This window comes from Fonsecaea monophora (assembly GCF_001642475.1).
Source record: "Fonsecaea monophora strain CBS 269.37 chromosome Unknown Scaff61, whole genome shotgun sequence".
Classification (NCBI taxonomy): Eukaryota; Fungi; Ascomycota; class Eurotiomycetes; order Chaetothyriales; family Herpotrichiellaceae; genus Fonsecaea; species Fonsecaea monophora.
Window position 1 is genome coordinate 55,269 of NW_019173992.1, and position 16,502 is coordinate 71,770.

Below are 16,502 nucleotides of genomic sequence, written 5' to 3' on the forward strand. Positions count from 1 at the left end.
TAGGCCTGCAGACTCTTCCCAAATTGTCAGGGACAGGCCGGGGCATTAACGCTCTGGCACGGGGCTATATGATCTATTCATAGGTGTGGTAAATGGCCCTTGGATCCAAACTACTGTGGGCAATTGTCACAGTCGACCAGGCACGAATTTTCTTTCTACGTTTTTGAGATTGCCGCATACTTGTGGGTATTCAGTTGTCGAGGGGCACGGTAGGGAATTTCGGCTTCAGCATCGATCGGGTTGTTCTGGGAGTCGGTTGTCTGCATTGATCTTTTCTTTTCTTTTCAAATTCAGAGACCCCGAAGTGCAAGATGCGAACGAAGAACCTTTCGTGGTTAGAGCTACCAAGGATTCTGCATCGAAGAGCCTTCACTTTTAATGGCAAATTCAATTCATCAGCTCGTCCTCGACTACCTCGATTGAGGTATCCCATGGTTATTTCCAGGCTCCCATATCCGCGCTTCTTGGTCCCTCAGATTACAACTTCTTGTTCACAGCAGGTTACCCCTTCGACAGATGATCCATGGTTGAAATTCTCACAGTCTGTTTGGCGACCAGCTACTTGGGGGGTTCCAGCCTCACTCCGAGCCTCCAAAACCAGCAATCGAGGCACTGACGTAGGGCGACAGCGACAGGTGGAAGTTATGTTCCGCGGAGATCAAGCGGGAAGATGCTTTCTCAGCGACGGAAGTTGACCTCAAGGATTTCTTAGCAGAGCAAGTTTGACACCGATTTCAAATCCTGGGGTACGGCAACGAAACTCGGTCGATTCTCGAGGGTCTCTCAACAGATAAATTATACGAGGCTAATCCTAAGCCCGCCATCTGAGGTGGTGACGACGCTGACTCGCCCACTAAACGCCGGCATAAAGGTCGGTCGAATGAATTCATCCGTCGGCGAGCCGCCAACCACCAACATCTCCAACCACTGTGCATGAAACACTGGGGGAGCTAAGGAAATACGAGCCCGCAACCGGCCGCAAGTCCGCCGATGAGGTAGACCACGACTACCAGAAAACGAATAATCTCCCTTTCGAGTTCTCTGGCGGGGGTCCTATTTCCATAGATGGACCTACTGTGTACCACCCAGATTTCCGACTGTGCCCATTGATTGTTATCAGGGTGTCTGATGACAAATCGTCAACCACGGCACTTCGCAATGGCGCAATCCACACGGGCACAGCTGTGGATGCATCAAGACCAACGTGAAGATATAAAAGGGACATCTCGCACAGAGACACGCTACAAGGTTGAGAACTTCCCTGATACCAAAGGACAACGAGAGCTGAAGCCGATTGACGTCACTTTTCCCCTAGAAATTCAGCCTGATTTCTATCTCCTGTTTCTCTAAGTTTCTACTGCTCCCCACACTGTAGGGCCGGCAACTTCAAAAGGACGAGTACATCTGAGAACTCCAACAATCACCATTACCCCTCCAGTCGACCCCGAGAGAAAGCACGAAGCAGCTCACTAAATCGACACTCGATATGGCGCCCCAAGGTCTCAAAGTTGTGTTCGGCACCGCAGCAGTGGGCAATCGTGAACCGTGGATTGCTGAAGACTATCTCAACAAGTCATTCTCTACTCTCTTGGCCCATGGCTGCACTGTCCTTGACACTGCTCAGCTATATGGTGAATCAGAGAAACGTCTGGGCGAGGTCAAAGCAGGAGAGAAATTTACCATCGATACCAAGTGGCAGGGAGGATGGCAGACGGGCTGGGCAACCAAGGAAAACATTGTCAACTCGGCTAAGCAGAGCATAGAGAAACTGGGTGTCAAGCAGGTCGACATCTTCTACATCCACAGCCCCGACGCGGCCGTACCTCTTGAGGAAACTCTTGCGGGCGTCAACGAGGTCTACAAGACTGGGGTGTTCAAGCGATTTGGCCTGTCCAACTACTCTGCAGCTGATGTCCAAAAGGTCTACGACATCTCCAAAGCCAATGGCTATGTCCTCCCCACCGTTTACCAGGGTAACTACTCTCCGGTGGCTCGTCGACAGGAGACTGAGCTCTTCCCCACGCTGCGGAAATTGGGCATCGCATTCTACGCATATTCACCTTTGGCCGGAGGATTTCTTACCAAAACTGCCCAGCAGATCAAAGACGGCGTGGGCCGCTTTGCCGAAGATGCTCTCGGGGGCATGTACCGACAGATGTACATGAAGCCATCCTATCTCGAGGCTCTTTCCAAGTGGGAACAGATCGCCAATGACGAAGGTTGTTCGCGAGCCGAGCTTGCCTACCGCTGGGTTACTTACAACAGCCCGTTGAAGCCAGAATATGGGGATGCCATTATCGTGGGTGCGAGTACAGTTGAGCAGCTTGACCAAACGTTGACAGGGCTTGAAAAGGGGCCTCTGAGCAGCAAGGCTACTGAAGGAATTGACAAGGTTTGGGAGGAGATCAAGCATGAGGCGCCTTTGGACAACTTCACTCGCTGATGAAACTGGGATAGAAAACTTTGTACTGGGCGAAGGCGAACCAAGAGGCAAAGGAGGGGTATTGTCGCCAATGGGCAAAAGTGAGGTGGTCATTAGACCTGCTTTAGAAGTGCGCGGAGGGTTAAGGGGTTTCCGGGCCCCAGGTTAATAAAATAGACCAAGAAAGCAATTTGGCAGTACGAGTTTGATCATGTTTTCGGTCCCTGTTGGAAGTATCAGCGTTGATCGAATTGTAGGGGGTTTGGGGCGTGTTTGGCAGCAATTGACTGCGGGGAGGAGCAAACGAGGGGAAGGAGTCCCTCATATCCATCCCTTACACCCTTACAAACCTATCCCCCCTTGACCACTACAAGATGGCGACCGGACGGACGTGGATGCCCAATGGATGACGTGCTTCTCGAATTCGCCCTCGTCCGTCGGCTGCATGCAACCCTCAGTTCCTGCAGGGGCCTGGAACAACTTCGATTGCATCTCTACCATCAAACTCTGATCCCGCGCTTACACGAACAGAGGCTGAGGGGCAACCAATCTTGGCCTCCACAAATGCTGACCGACTGGCATTACTCCAGACCCAAGACAGAATTCTGTTGGTCACGCTGAAGACCACCATCTCCCTGATTCTTCTTTCTTTCCCCATGACCATGATCACAAGGCCTTCTTCTCGTACCTGTGTCTCGTCGGATTGATGGAGATGCGCTTTTTCTCTGGCCTTCAGCATCTCGTTTATCTTTATGCGTTCGTCATTCAGTTGACCAGGTTTCCCTAGGCGATCATGCTTTTCAACACCACGAACCAAAAATGCGCGTCATAGTCTTGCTACATATCGTCCTCCAAAACGCCTGGCTTGCGTGCGGCGGAACAATTGAAAGAGGTGGACATGGAGAATACAACGGTCACTCTGATGGTCTCTCAAGCCAGGACCTGCTGACCCCCAAGACAAGAGGAGGAGAAGAGATCCCGTTATGGAAAGATACCGTGCCAGGAGTCCTTGGTGACATGTTGAATGCCTTGGACGTCATGCAAGATTCTTATTTCGACATCTTCACCGGAACGTGGCCAGATGCCATCGACTGGACCTCTGCTGTCATGGGCACACACATCTCGGCCACCCTCGCTAGCATTGTCTCCTCGTTGGATGCGTCTTCCACAGCCACCTGCTCCGATATGCTCTCCTGGCAAAACATCGTAGATCGATATTACGCGCACACGACCGTCTTCTATTTTGGCGAGAATGCTTTTGGTTTACGAAATCAAGCTTACGATGACATGCTCTGGGTTGTTCTCGGCTGGATCGAGAACCTGAAATTTGCAGAAATGTACACTTTGAAACACTGGGATTTTCTACAGTCGGGAAGGCGCGGCGATTCGGGCACCGGGTGGCATGGTCTTCAGATCAGCCCGATGGCCGCTCACCGTGCCCGGATATTTTACGACCTGGCATCTGTGGGATGGGGTGAATCTCTTTGCGGAGGCGGCATGAATTGGAATCCATATTTGACGCCTTACAAGAACGCCATCACGAATGAACTGTTTGCTGCGGCTAGCATTGCCATGTACCTCTATCATCCCGGCGACAACAACACTTCGCCATATTTCGTCCAAGGCGGGACAGACTTCGCTAAGCCTCACGATCCTGCGTATCTGGAAAACGCCATCAAGAGTTACAAATGGCTTATGAATAGCCGGATGCGCAATCCCAGGTCCGGTCTTTATCAAGACGGGTTCCACGTCACCGGATGGCGCCGATATCCCAATGGGACCATCGACCCGGGCACTGGAAATTGCGACGAACTCAATCCCATGGTGTATACCTACAACCAAGGTGTGGTGTTGTCTGCCAGTCGTGGTCTGTGGCTAGCTACCGGCGCTCGAAGCTACTTGGATGATGGTCATGCACTTGTGGACAGTGTGATACGAGCAACTGGGTGGCCATACTCACGTCCAAACTGGAGTGGTTTGGGCCGTGCAGGAATACTCGAAGAATTTTGCGACCACAACGGGTATTGCAGTCAAGATGGCCAGACCTTCAAAGGCATCTTCTTTCACCATCTGTCTGAATTCTGTCGGCCATTGTGGCCACAAGAAGAGGCTTTCATAGCAACTCACAAAACTGCGGGTTTCGACAGAGCAGTTTACCAGTACCATCTGGCCCGCTGTGCTGCTTATGACAAATGGGTTTCCCGTAATGCCAACGCGGCCGCCGCCACACGAGATGCTGATGGGCACTTTGGCATGTGGTGGACTTTTGAGGAACCTGATGAAGACACAATGGCTCAGATCCAAGAAAGTACAGTTCTTCCGACTGGGGCGGATGACCACCTCAATCCTGTCCCCGAGACTTGGCCCACTCAATTCGTGAACTCGACTGATAGGAACGATCGAGGAAGAGGGCGCACGGTGGAAACGCAGAGTGGAGGGTTGGCTGTTCTGCGGGCGCAATGGAACTGGCAAGTTCATTTACAGCAAATCTCGACCTAGGAAGGATGTAGTGCACATTTCCTGGATCACATAGTTGGTTGTGACACATCTAACGATGATATGTTTGAGGTTGAAATGATTGAGCTCCGTGTGGTACCTTTTGGCTGCTCGTTGACCCCTCGGACCAACTTCATTTGTGTGTATCTTTATCCGCGTGACTGTCCTACACATTTGATTCGCACAAAGTCCCGTCGAGCAGTCTCTGCTGTAGAGTGCCCTTTTGCTGTGCCACGGCCAGAGCACCCAGTCAATCAGCAATACTCGAACCGAGGAAGCGAAAGGCCGAAAGCGTACGGAGAACCAAGCAGGCTCCCTCCCCTTCATCGGTTGCGAAGGTTTGACAAACGTTTCCTTTGCCCCTACAACACCGTCGGAAGTCGTGCGAAAATGTAGGCTCTCGGAACCGACGCTCTCCCCTTCCCCCTCCTCCCTCGTACAGTTCGATTGGCTGCTCCACACTCTGCGTAAGGCGGGCTTACACCACGGAGCAGAGGCGGCCTTTCATACGATTGGGGGCGGCGAATGTCGGTGTGGGAGGGCCTTAGTCCATGCACGGGACACCTACTCCCTGGATCGATTGAATGGAGAAGGGCAGCAATGTTTTCGGCAAACGTCTGAAAAGTTATATAAGGAAGATCTTTCTCGCACTCGGAGAGTCAGACACAATCTTGAGACGGTCCTGGAACAGCACGACGACGATTGAGGTTCCCAGCAAAAGGAGAGACAAAAGGAAGACAAAATGGGCTTGGTATCCAATATCTCTGCAGACTCGCCCTTCACCTTGGACAACATCCCTTTCGGGGTCTTCTCGACAAAAGAAGATCCACGGCCACGCTGTGCGACGGCTATTGGCGACTTTGCTCTGGATCTTCGCGCACTCGGTCAATCAGGTTTCTTCAAGGACGCTTCAGTGGCCGATGCCCTTGGTCAGGTATGCAGAGAGTGATTGCCCATTGCATGGAGTACCAATGTCACATCAGCAGCAGCAGCAGCATCGTCGACTACTTGTTCCTGTGGTCTGCGAACAGAAACATTGTCAAGGCTCTAATCGGTTGATAGGCGACCTTGAATACCTTTGCGGCACTCCCAGTAAAGACGAGAACCACCGTTCGCGACCAGATCATCTCTGCCTGCAAAGATGACAAGGTCACAGACTCCTGCCTGCATAAGCTGGCAGAGGTGAAAATGCATCTGCCCGTGGCCATTCCCGAGTACACGGACTTTTTCTGCTCGCTTGAGCATTGCACCAACGTAAGTGGCTGCGCAACAACGGGCTGTTGTCTCCAAGGCAAATTTCCTTGTCGCTAAACGTATCCTCAAGTGCATGCCTATAACCAACAGCAAAGTCCCCGAGAACTTCTATCATGCACCCTCAGCCTACAACGGCCGAGCATCCAGCGTCATTCCATCGCCATCCCTGGTCCGTCGACCCAGAGGCGTGTACTGGAAAGCGGGGACAAAGGAGCCCACTTACGGACTGTCTCAGTTTATCGATTTCGAGCTGGAAATGGGATACATCGTGTCCAAACCAGTCCCTTACGGCGAGACAATCAAAGTGGACGACGCGCCAGACCACATCTTCGGCTTTGTGCTGTTGAACGACTGGTCGAGTCGAGACATCCAGATCTTCGAGATGCCGCCCTTGGGGCCGTTCAACTCGAAGTCCTTCGGTACCACAATCTCCCCTTGGGTCATCACGCTCGACGCGTTAAAGGCATTTCAATGTGCGCCCAAGCACGAGATCCAACCGCTGGAGCACCTGCGATTCAAGGACGTGGAGCACGGCACATTTAACATCAAACTCGCAGCATCCCTTGAGCGAGACGGAAAACGACACCAGATCTGCACGAGCAATCTGCGCTACCTATACTGGACCCCTTACCAACAGATCACCCATCATGCGTCGGCAAACTGCGGTCTGCGCACCGGTGATCTGATGGGCACGGGTACCGTCTCAGGCGACGGCAAGGACGAGAAGACGGGCAAGAAGTTCGAGCTGGGCTGTCTCTTTGAGGCCACACAGCACGCCAGTCAGCCGATCACCCTGGAGGGAGGTGGGAACCTTGGATATCTCGAAGACGGTGATTCTGTGATCCTCTCCGCGTGGTGTGAAGATGCCACCGGGCGGCGAGTGCTCGGGTTTGGCGAGTGTCGTGGGAGACTTGTGGGACCGGACGCGCCAATTTCTTGAGAGCTGTCAGACGCACGACGCATGGTAGTGTCATCAGATTATAATATAGGTATAGTTATAGCAGATGGGCCACAAAATGACTATTTTATATCAGTTGGCGATACGGCGAAGTATTGAGTCAGTAGCAACATTGCGCTACGGGAGAGCAGAAAGACACGTAAGACGTTACCCGAAAAATTGCAGCTGATCAGATACGCGATGATTTGATTCTGCCCGCCATACTCACTAACGGAGCAGAACAGCCAGCTGACATGTCGGTCGGCTCACGCATCGTTCCTTTGTGGTCTGCACTCTTCCAAATCAAAAAATCAGGGATAGAGGGACAACGACTGACCGCGGCGTTGCGAGACTATCCTCTTTTGCCGTCCTCCCGCCTCGCGAATCTCCCCGAGGCATCACTGCCGCGGCTAGTGCTACGTCTTGCCTGCCAGTAGCTGTTACTCCCGGGGTTGGATCTTGATTGGCCCCGTCCTTACTGACTACCTTTACGGCACCTTTTTTTCGCTTTCAGCCCTGCGGTCTTCCTCTCCACCGATTCCGTCATTCATCATATCGAGGATGCAGAGTGCCGTTGATCAAACGCCTCGGAGGACACAATTCTCCAGTTGTGATGCTTGTCGCCAGTCTCGCCTGGCCTGCGATGCTGCTCGGATCGGCGCCGGGCCTGGGAAGCCGGACTGGTCGGGGTCCTGCTCGAGATGCAGGCGCCGAAAACGACCATGTACTTTTGAGGTACGCCGTGAATCAAGATGTGCTTCTTTGGACCATCGCATATGTGTCATATCGGTGTAACCCCCGAAGAAGAGCGAACAAGACTAGAAATGCTCACATGCTGTTTATCAGTGGATGAATAATGCCAAAAAGGTCGGTGCTCGAGGCTTGCGGAAAACCCGCAGTCCGCCCTTGACGACGGCATCTTCTGAGCAATCGTCGTTGTCTCCTGAAGTTCGACAGCGCGACGTGGAAAACGATGCGTGGATCCCTCCCGCCGAGTCTACTTCTCAAAGTGCCCCAGACCAAATTCGGTGCGTATACGTCAGCCTTTGATGCAGCAGGATCACTAACAAGGCTTCAAAAGCCTCTCCACCGAGTCGTCCAGCTTGGCTGCCTCTTCCGCTTCCTATGTTCCGCTGACTCCACCTTTCGAATGTACAACCACATCAGTCGGTGACTGGCTGGAGCGGATATATGAAAGCTGTTTCGACAATGTTCTCGGATTCTGGATTGGGAGGCATGCATGCGCATTGGTGTATGTCCCGCGGGAGTTTTCAAGATGTCATCACGCTAACTTCGTCAGGGCTGACCCCAAGTGTAGCATCATCTACCCTCCAGGTAGATGCTTTTCCGAACTTGACGAGTCTATCTTTGGTGATTGGGAAGCACGGAATCGACTAAGTAGTGTGCAGTCACCCAGTCGCTCACAACAAAGATGGGACCAAATTGATCAATCGTTGAAACATGCTAAACGATCGTATGCAGCACGATGGTTCCACCTTATTCCGCCGGCTGAACGAGCGGGTATCCTGCCAGAACACATTGTCAGAGAATTCTGGCGCAGATCACGCAGGGACATGTTGAAGGTGGTCAATCGTGTGTCTTATCGGTCCGCTTTGACGCTGTTTCTCTTCTCCACGACACCCGTCCCGGTAGGGATATCAGAAGAAGAGGAGATGGACGGTTTGTCGGGGCCGCTCTGTGTCCAAGCCGCATTACAACAGATCCAACGACTGCGTGAAGGCCAGCGCAACTGCCAATTCAGTGGATCCATGGTGGTGCAAGAGGCAGAACTCCTGGCAAACCCGGTAACCAGCTCGAAACTGTCAGATGCCTTTTTGCGGACTGAAGCCCGAGCGTACTGGGCGGCCTTGACGTTTGACACGTCTTCTGCGCTGACAATGAATCTGAGATCAACCCTTACATCAGGATTGCATGGCGCAGAAACCGAATCTTGTTGGCGAACGCTGCGAATGGGCGCTGGATCCTTCCACACGAGGACAGGGGAATGGCGACGAAATCCTTTTTCGATGACATCAGACGAGGTCTTACAAGCTATAGCCGCTGCCGCTGCGGCTAAGATGTACGTGTGGAAGATGATTTCTATATTGAAAGAAGCACTCAGAGAAGGTGCCGAAGATGAGAAGGTGCTTCGGGCTTGGACATCATGCACTGAAGCCATCGAGATGTTTCGAGTCACTTTCGGACCACTTCTCAATGACTGCGAACGACGCCTCCCATTCCTCGGTCAAGTGGAGAAGCTGAATTGGTATGAACTCATGCTGCACCATTACATGGGAATTCTAATCCTTGTCGACGCGCTCGAAGTCGCAGAACGGAATGACCTGCTCTCGCGACTGTCGGAAACAAAACTGGAAGCTGAACATGGAGTCTTCAACGCTTTGAAATTTGGTCTAGAATCCCAATTTACCGTTGGTGGAACCCAGAAAACGGGAACGAGCACGGGGATGCAGAGTTCAAATTCGGACCAAACGACAACTGCATCGTTCATCGCTTTCGACCCCTTTCCGCATTATGTCGTTGCTGCAGCCCAGCTCATGGTGAAAGCCGTCAGCAAACAGTACCGGCAGGGGAAGATCAAATTGGAGGCCTACAAATACTTGAATGGCACTCTTCTTAAATGCCTGGCGGAGCTACCCCAGACTTCCAAGTCTGTCCAGGCGGCTCGCAAAAATCTCGAGAGCTCACTCGTGGGGCTAGAGGATATCTCCACCCAGTCTTCGACGCTCGGAAGCACATATTGGCCTGCTCAAATATCTCAATCACGCCCTACACCTGACTGATGAGTCACCAGGGATTGGCCAACTCAGTCACTCCAGCTGTAGAGTTACTCCAATTCAATGATCCACTTGCGATTCTCTGAAGACATGGCTGCGGCAATGTTCAACAGGAAGCCTTCGGTTATGCTCGCCATGTCTGTCGAAGCTTCGGTACCGAGAACCGAGACGGTTTTCTGGATCCGAGATGTTTATGGAGACCATTCACGGCACATTTGAGATTGGGGTTACATATCAACATCAAAGCCACAATTGATTGGTGCGAAAGGCGCCGTCAGTCCCATCCTGACATATCTCTGGAAAGTTGCTGGTGCTCAACCTCGGGACCGTTGGAATCGCGCCCCTCCCTTGCCATAGGTTGGATATCGGGCAGTTAGGCGGTAAGGAGCACTCCTATACGTTCTACGGCAGGCCGTATGGCTTTAATCATGGTTTACCGGCTGAGACCCCAACCCACTGCAGGGCTAGTTTTTTGCAACACGAGGCAGCTAGATCTTGAGGGTAAGGGTGTCAACCGAGTTTCGTTCATGAGAGTGGCTCCAACGCTTCAAGCGAGCCAAGTCAGAGGCCTTCGAGTCCGGGGGAGAAACAAGGGAGGGTCCGGCGGCTATGAAATGCCTTGTCAGCACACATGCATTGGCCCCCGCTGTTACCCAAAACGCATGTATATTATATAACGGCTGATTGTTGCTTTGGACGCGACAACTGTTTCCTCTTTGGGACAGTATAGCCACGGCACGTGCCAGGCATGATTTCCCCGACCGTGATGTCATTGGCTCCGAGTTTCCCGTCAATGCTTCACCTCCTCAATCGCTTCAACTTATTCAGCAGCATCTCGCACATTTGTTTGTTGCAGCCAGGATGTGAGACACTGGAAACTCTCCACCTCAGTCCTGCAAAAGACGCTTATGACCTACCCATCTCCGCCTCAATGTGAAGAGTGATAACCCCGACATGACAGAGAGATCGACCAGGTCCAAAACAACGAGTGCCGTGTGTCACCGCCGTGATGCCTGCTGAGTCCATCTTTCCGGACTTTGTTCTCGGCCATCCAAGGCATCATAAGACGAGACCTCAGGGAGTTCCTCACAAACAGAAGCCCAAGGCAAGACCGCCAAAGGGTGTGAGGGATAAGGTTCCCTTCTATGGCAAACTCCCGCACTACGCTGGCCCCTATGAGGTTGGCATAATCGACATCGAAGTGCCTGCTAAGAGCCCTAGGACCTTCTCGAACATCAAGCGCCATGGTGTTCCCGCGCTTGCTCTCGAGACGGTGTTGATGACAATCTATTATCCCGCCCATCTCAATGTCAAGTACAATGTCGATACTCCAACCGCAATGCAAAGGTTTCGTCCGACATGGCTGACTCGACCAAGAGATCAGACGAGCCGCGGATATGGGCGTTTCGCTGCGCTTCCGGAGCACCTGATGATGGCCTTCTTCTTCTGTACAACATGGTATACGAAAATCCCGGCCTATAAAAATGCGAGACTGGCGGAGCATTGGCCTCCACCCGGAGAAGCGTCGACAGGTAGCCGAAAGGCGGTTGATATCGAAGGGAACCCACCTGATCAAGGCCCAGAAAAGCCCAAGTTTCCTCTCATCATCTTCAGCCATGGACTGGGAGGGACGAGGACGTGCTACTCTTCCGTCTGTGGAGAATTTGCAAGTCATGGCTTTGTGGTAGTCGCGCTCGAGCATCGAGATGGAAGCGGGCCGAGAACTCACATCAATCACTCCGACCACGGACCAGGAAGTCGGCATTGTACAGAAGTCAATGGAAATGTGGAGCACAAGGAAAAGGATACTAAGCGGTCCTACGATACGGTTGACTTCATTTTTGCAAAAACCGACAAGTACGACACCACTCCCGGCCACCAGGTAGACCATGAACTACGCAACGCTCAAATTGATCTGCGGCTGGCGGAGATTGACGAAGCCTATCAGGTTATGCAAGAGATCTGTACCGGTGACGGTGACAAAGTTGCAGCGAGGAACCTGAGGGTCAAGCCCGCAATTGGGGCCTCAAGAGTTGGTCTGGATGGCATTGACTGGTCGTCCTGGAAAGATCGATTCTTCACCGAGGGCGTCACCATGGTAGGGCACTCGTTTGGAGCGACGACGACGGTGGAGGTCCTGCGACAGAAACACAGATACAAATACATCACTCAGGGAATCATCTACGATATCTGGGGAATGCCGGTGCGCCCCACTTCCGAGGAGCGGGAGAGCCGCATTCGCGTTCCGCTTCTGGGGATCAACTCCGAGGCATTCATGTACTGGCCTGACAACTTCGACGTGGCAAAGGCAGTGATCACGGAGGCCCTGGAGACGGGCCACCCGGCGTGGCTCATGACCGTCCGTGGGACCGTGCACATCTCCCAGTCGGACTTTTGCATTCTGTACCCGCACCTGGCCAGCTACCTGATGAAGACGACCATCGACCCCGTCCGTGCCATTGATGTCAACATCGACGCGTCTCTCGAGTTCCTATCCCGCGTCATGCCCAAGGAAGTACACTGCGAGCAGCCCTTCCTGAGGCGGATGAGTTCGAAGAAGTTTCTGGACCTCCCCTCCCTGGATGAGCTGCCGACCGAGCACCGGCCGCACCAGAAATGGACGGCGGTGCGGCTGCGGGTCCAGCACGAGGCGCGCAAACGGCTGACCCCCGGCGCGAGGAGGCGTTACTGGGAGAAACTGCAGAGGTCGGGCGAAGGCGAGGTTTGGCTCCACATCAACCCGGACAGTATGCCGGCGTTGGAAAAGTGCGAGACGTGTCGCATTCCCAGGTGGACGGAGATTGATAGGCCCAAGTCGAGGGAATGATAGGGCCGGTGGCACCAACGAACATGACACTGCTCCATTACCATTGTTTTGCTACTCTATACCGTCCCCCCGGAATAGGACTGATCGGATGGTGGAGGTAACCTAGGCTGGGGAGTGCTATTCTCGAAGTGCATGTTGGCTCTGTCTGACCTGCCATTTATAGATAACATCCTCGATATATCTCGAGTGGAAACCCGCGTATGTAAATGGGTATGTGTCTTTTTGTACACATTTAATGTGTCAGAGGGTCAGCAGAGACAACAAACAGAGGGTTTTTTCTGCCGCTCGCTCTACCTTGAACTTTACATTCTACCCCACGATCGAGGCTTTGGGCTGAAAGATCTCCCAGTCCCACTTGAGAGAACAGCTCAGGGTACCCCGTACAGATGACCCCATCAACTCACCTGAGATGGGGCCTCCCACAACGAGTCGTTACGGTCCCTACAAAACCACCTCTCGCCGTCCTACGAACCTACACCTTTTTACCGCCTGCCTCTCCGCTCCTAGTCAGAACGGGAAGATACACTTGCCACCATGCCCGCCGTCCAGGGACATTGCGATGAGAAATTTTGCGATGTCCAAGACCTGCTGCAGAGATATATTGACTCGGGCGAAGAGCTGGGAGCGTCTCTGGCCGTCAATTGGGACGGAAAAGATGTGGTTAATATCTGGGGTGGCTACGCCGACCAGGACCAAAAGCGGCCGTGGGAAAAGGATACCATCACCAACCTCTTCTCAACCACCAAAACGGTCGCCGCTCTAGCTGTCCTCATCCTTGTCGATCGAGGTTTGCTCGGCGTGAATGACAAAGTAGCCAAGTACTGGCCAGAGTTTGCGGCGAATGGGAAGCAAGACATTGAGATCCGCCACGTCCTCTCTCACACCTCTGGCGTGGCTGGCTTCGACACTCCTTTGACCGTGGAGGACATTTGCGACTCAGCCAAAGTCACCGCACTGTTGGCCGAGCAGGCACCGTGGTGGGAACCTGGTACGGCTTCTGGCTATCATTCCTTCACTCAAGGCTACTTGATTGCAGAGATTGTCCGGCAAGTAACAGGTAAATCACTCAAACAATTCATCGCCGAAGATATTGCCGCCCCTCTCGGTGCCGATTTCCAGCTGGGATGTTCAGATAGAGACGAAACCCGCAGGTCGAATGTCATCCCGCCGCCACCAGCAGGACCGCCTCCCTTCGACCCTGCCTCGATCGGGTTTCGAGTCATGACCAACCCGGCCATGAGAGCCGAATTTGCAAACAGTGAGCTGTTCAGAAAGGCAGAAATAGGGGCGGGAAACGGGCACAGCAACGCCCATGGGGTCAACCGCATCTTATCCGTCATCTCTATGAATGGCCAGGTCGACGGCAAACAGTTTATATTCCCAGAGACCGTCAACCTCATCTTCCAAGAACAGTCAAATGGGATGGACCATGTGCTTGCCTTTGGGGCACCCATCCGCTGGGGCATTGGCTTCGCTCTGCCCAGCAAAGGTACCTGGATTGACTGGCTGCCTGCGGGAAGAGTATGTACCTGGGGCGGATATGGTGGTTCGATGGCGGTGATGGACCTGGACCGCAAGCTGACCATTTCGTACGTCATGAACAAGATGGACAATGTTGGACTGGGCTCGGATAAGGCCAGGGCTTATATTGCAGCGGTGTATAAAGCCATGGGGGTGTCTTGAGAATCTCCGTAACAAGGCCACCCTCCCCTCCGTGTCTATCAGCCGCATCGGTGCAAATGACACCGAATCTGAGAGACTGCCGAACCATGATACATTGTGTCTTGTCTCCACGATCCTCCTTCCACCTCTACAACCAATCTCGTCCTTTGTACATGCATGGATCGACATGCTAACGTCCACTTTGGTCAAGGTAGTATCCGCCTAAATGGCACGACTTACCATGAAGACGCTCATGTCCGTGCCTCCTCCTTCGATGGTGAGATGGTCTACCATACTACACATCATGGATTGCTCTGTAGGGTGTTTCTATCACCTACCTCGAGGGACGAAAAGCTAGATGTGCACCTATCTCGACGAGACTGCACACGATGGTACACGAACCCAAGGACATGGAGGCTGGGAAGCTGACCGAAGCCGCCATCGTCGAAACGCCGCAAACGGAGAGACAGCACGACGAAAACGACGACATTGACGACCTGAAAAATGCTGAGCACGAGCAGAAGAACGTCGGCACTCTGGAACGGAGACTCAAGTCGCGCCATATTCAGTTCCTTGCCCTCTCTGGCGCCATTGGTACAGGTCTTTTCGTCGGCAGTGGTCAAGCACTCAGTCTCGCTGGACCGCTGTCCACATTCCTGGCCTACATCATCACCGGCTTCAACCTCTACGCGGTCATCAACAGTCTCGGCGAGATGGCTGCCCACCTGCCCCTTCCGGGTGCGGTGCCTGTCTACGCTGCTCGGTTCGTCGACGATGCGTTGGGATTCACGCTCGGTTGGAACTACTGGTACCAGTTCGCCATCGGCGTGCCTATTGAAATCTCGGCCGCCGCCGTGGTGATAGGATATTGGCCCAACGCCGTCTCTAATGCCGTGTGGATCACCATCTTATTCATACCCATGGTCCTCGTCAACTGCTTCCCTGTGCGCATATACGGCGAGGCGGAATTCGTCTTTGGCGCTATCAAACTCACCACCATTGTGGGCTTGCTCCTGCTCATGTTCATCATCAGCCTGGGTGGCGCGCCAAACCACGACAGGATCGGATTTCGCTATTGGGATAACCCGGGCCCGATGCTGGAATACCTCGAGACGGGAGCACTAGGCCGGTTCCTTGCGTTCTGGAAGGTCTTTATCAATGCCACATTCAGCTACGGGGGGAGCGAAATGGTAGTGGTGGCCGCTGGGGAGTGCGAGAATCCTCGTAGAAACGTGCCAAAGGCCGTCCGCCGCGTGTTTTGGCGCATCGCTATCTTTTACGTGTTGGCCATCTTCCTGGTCAGCATGTGTGTCTCGGCCAAGGACCCGCGGTTGTTGAACGCCATCAGCAGCTCTGCTCCTGGCGCGGCGGCGAGTCCGTTCGTCATCGCCATCACCAATGGCGGTATCTCAGCGCTGCCCTCCATCATAAACGCCGTCATCCTGTCCTCAGCATGGTCGGCGGGGAACTCGTTCTTCTACGCCTCGACCCGCATCCTCTACGCTACCGCACTGGACGGCCGTGCGCCGGCATTTTTGCGTTTCGAGAAGTTCGGCGTCCCTTACGGCTGCGTGGCGGCCACAGCCCTGCTATCCCTCCTGGTCTACCTGAACGTCTCTTCCCGGTCGGCCGACGTCTTCTTCTGGATCTCGAACCTCTCGGCCGTCAGCACCCTGATCGTCTGGGCGAGCGTCTGCATCACCTACATCCGCTTCCACCAGGGCCTCCGCCACAACGGCATTTCGCGTGATACCCTGCCGTATAAGTCTCCCTTGCAACCGTTCCTGGCCTACTTTGCCGTCTGCTTCTGCACCGTCGTGGCCATCTTCAACGGCTTCGACGCCTTCTTCCCAGGTCGTTTCAGCGCAAAGAGCTTCGTCCCGCCGTACATCGACATCCCCATCTTCGCGTCCCTGTTTCTCGGGTACAAGCTCGTGAAGCGGACTCGGTTTGTCCGGCTGAGTGAGATGGATTTGTGGAGTGGCAAGGCTGAGGCGGATCGTTTGGAGGGGACGTGGCCTGAGGTGAAACCGCGGAATTTCCTCGAGAGAATCTGGTTCTGGATTGCTTAGTGGCATGCAGCCCGAATCGAGGGTTCGTGTTATGGTG

General features: G+C 53.5%; 7 protein-coding genes across 7 annotated transcripts; all 7 read left to right on the forward strand.

Annotated features, from left to right (window-relative positions):
- Positions 1 to 1,486: 1,486 nt before the first annotated feature.
- Positions 1,487 to 2,443, forward strand: AYO21_07673 (hypothetical protein; the record flags this gene model as incomplete). The annotated part of the gene is made up of 1 exon (XM_022657627.1): positions 1,487 to 2,443. The coding sequence occupies one exon, from the start codon at positions 1,487 to 1,489 to the stop codon at positions 2,441 to 2,443; it is 957 nt and encodes a 318-aa protein (XP_022510035.1).
- A 798-nt stretch (positions 2,444 to 3,241) lies between these two features.
- On the forward strand, positions 3,242 to 4,921 carry AYO21_07674 (hypothetical protein; the record flags this gene model as incomplete). The annotated part of the gene is made up of 1 exon (XM_022657628.1): positions 3,242 to 4,921. The coding sequence occupies one exon, from the start codon at positions 3,242 to 3,244 to the stop codon at positions 4,919 to 4,921; it is 1,680 nt and encodes a 559-aa protein (XP_022510036.1).
- A 739-nt stretch (positions 4,922 to 5,660) lies between these two features.
- Positions 5,661 to 7,112, forward strand: AYO21_07675 (fumarylacetoacetase; the record flags this gene model as incomplete). The annotated part of the gene is made up of 3 exons (XM_022657629.1): positions 5,661 to 5,852; positions 5,981 to 6,172; positions 6,243 to 7,112. 3 exons carry the CDS (start codon positions 5,661 to 5,663, stop codon positions 7,110 to 7,112), a joined length of 1,254 nt encoding a protein of 417 aa, XP_022510037.1.
- An 846-nt stretch (positions 7,113 to 7,958) lies between these two features.
- AYO21_07676 (hypothetical protein) lies at positions 7,959 to 9,910 on the forward strand (the record flags this gene model as incomplete). Its single annotated transcript, XM_022657630.1, has 3 exons — positions 7,959 to 8,137; positions 8,191 to 8,361; positions 8,428 to 9,910. The coding sequence occupies 3 exons, from the start codon at positions 7,959 to 7,961 to the stop codon at positions 9,908 to 9,910; spliced, it is 1,833 nt and encodes a 610-aa protein (XP_022510038.1).
- A 1,003-nt stretch (positions 9,911 to 10,913) lies between these two features.
- AYO21_07677 (hypothetical protein) lies at positions 10,914 to 12,731 on the forward strand (the record flags this gene model as incomplete). Its single annotated transcript, XM_022657631.1, has 1 exon — positions 10,914 to 12,731. The coding sequence occupies one exon, from the start codon at positions 10,914 to 10,916 to the stop codon at positions 12,729 to 12,731; it is 1,818 nt and encodes a 605-aa protein (XP_022510039.1).
- Positions 12,732 to 13,265: 534 nt separating this feature from the next.
- Positions 13,266 to 14,414, forward strand: AYO21_07678 (hypothetical protein; the record flags this gene model as incomplete). Its single annotated transcript, XM_022657632.1, has 1 exon — positions 13,266 to 14,414. One exon carries the CDS (start codon positions 13,266 to 13,268, stop codon positions 14,412 to 14,414), a length of 1,149 nt encoding a protein of 382 aa, XP_022510040.1.
- A 368-nt stretch (positions 14,415 to 14,782) lies between these two features.
- AYO21_07679 (hypothetical protein) lies at positions 14,783 to 16,465 on the forward strand (the record flags this gene model as incomplete). Its single annotated transcript, XM_022657633.1, has 1 exon — positions 14,783 to 16,465. The coding sequence occupies one exon, from the start codon at positions 14,783 to 14,785 to the stop codon at positions 16,463 to 16,465; it is 1,683 nt and encodes a 560-aa protein (XP_022510041.1).
- Between the last annotated feature and the right edge of the window lie 37 nt (positions 16,466 to 16,502).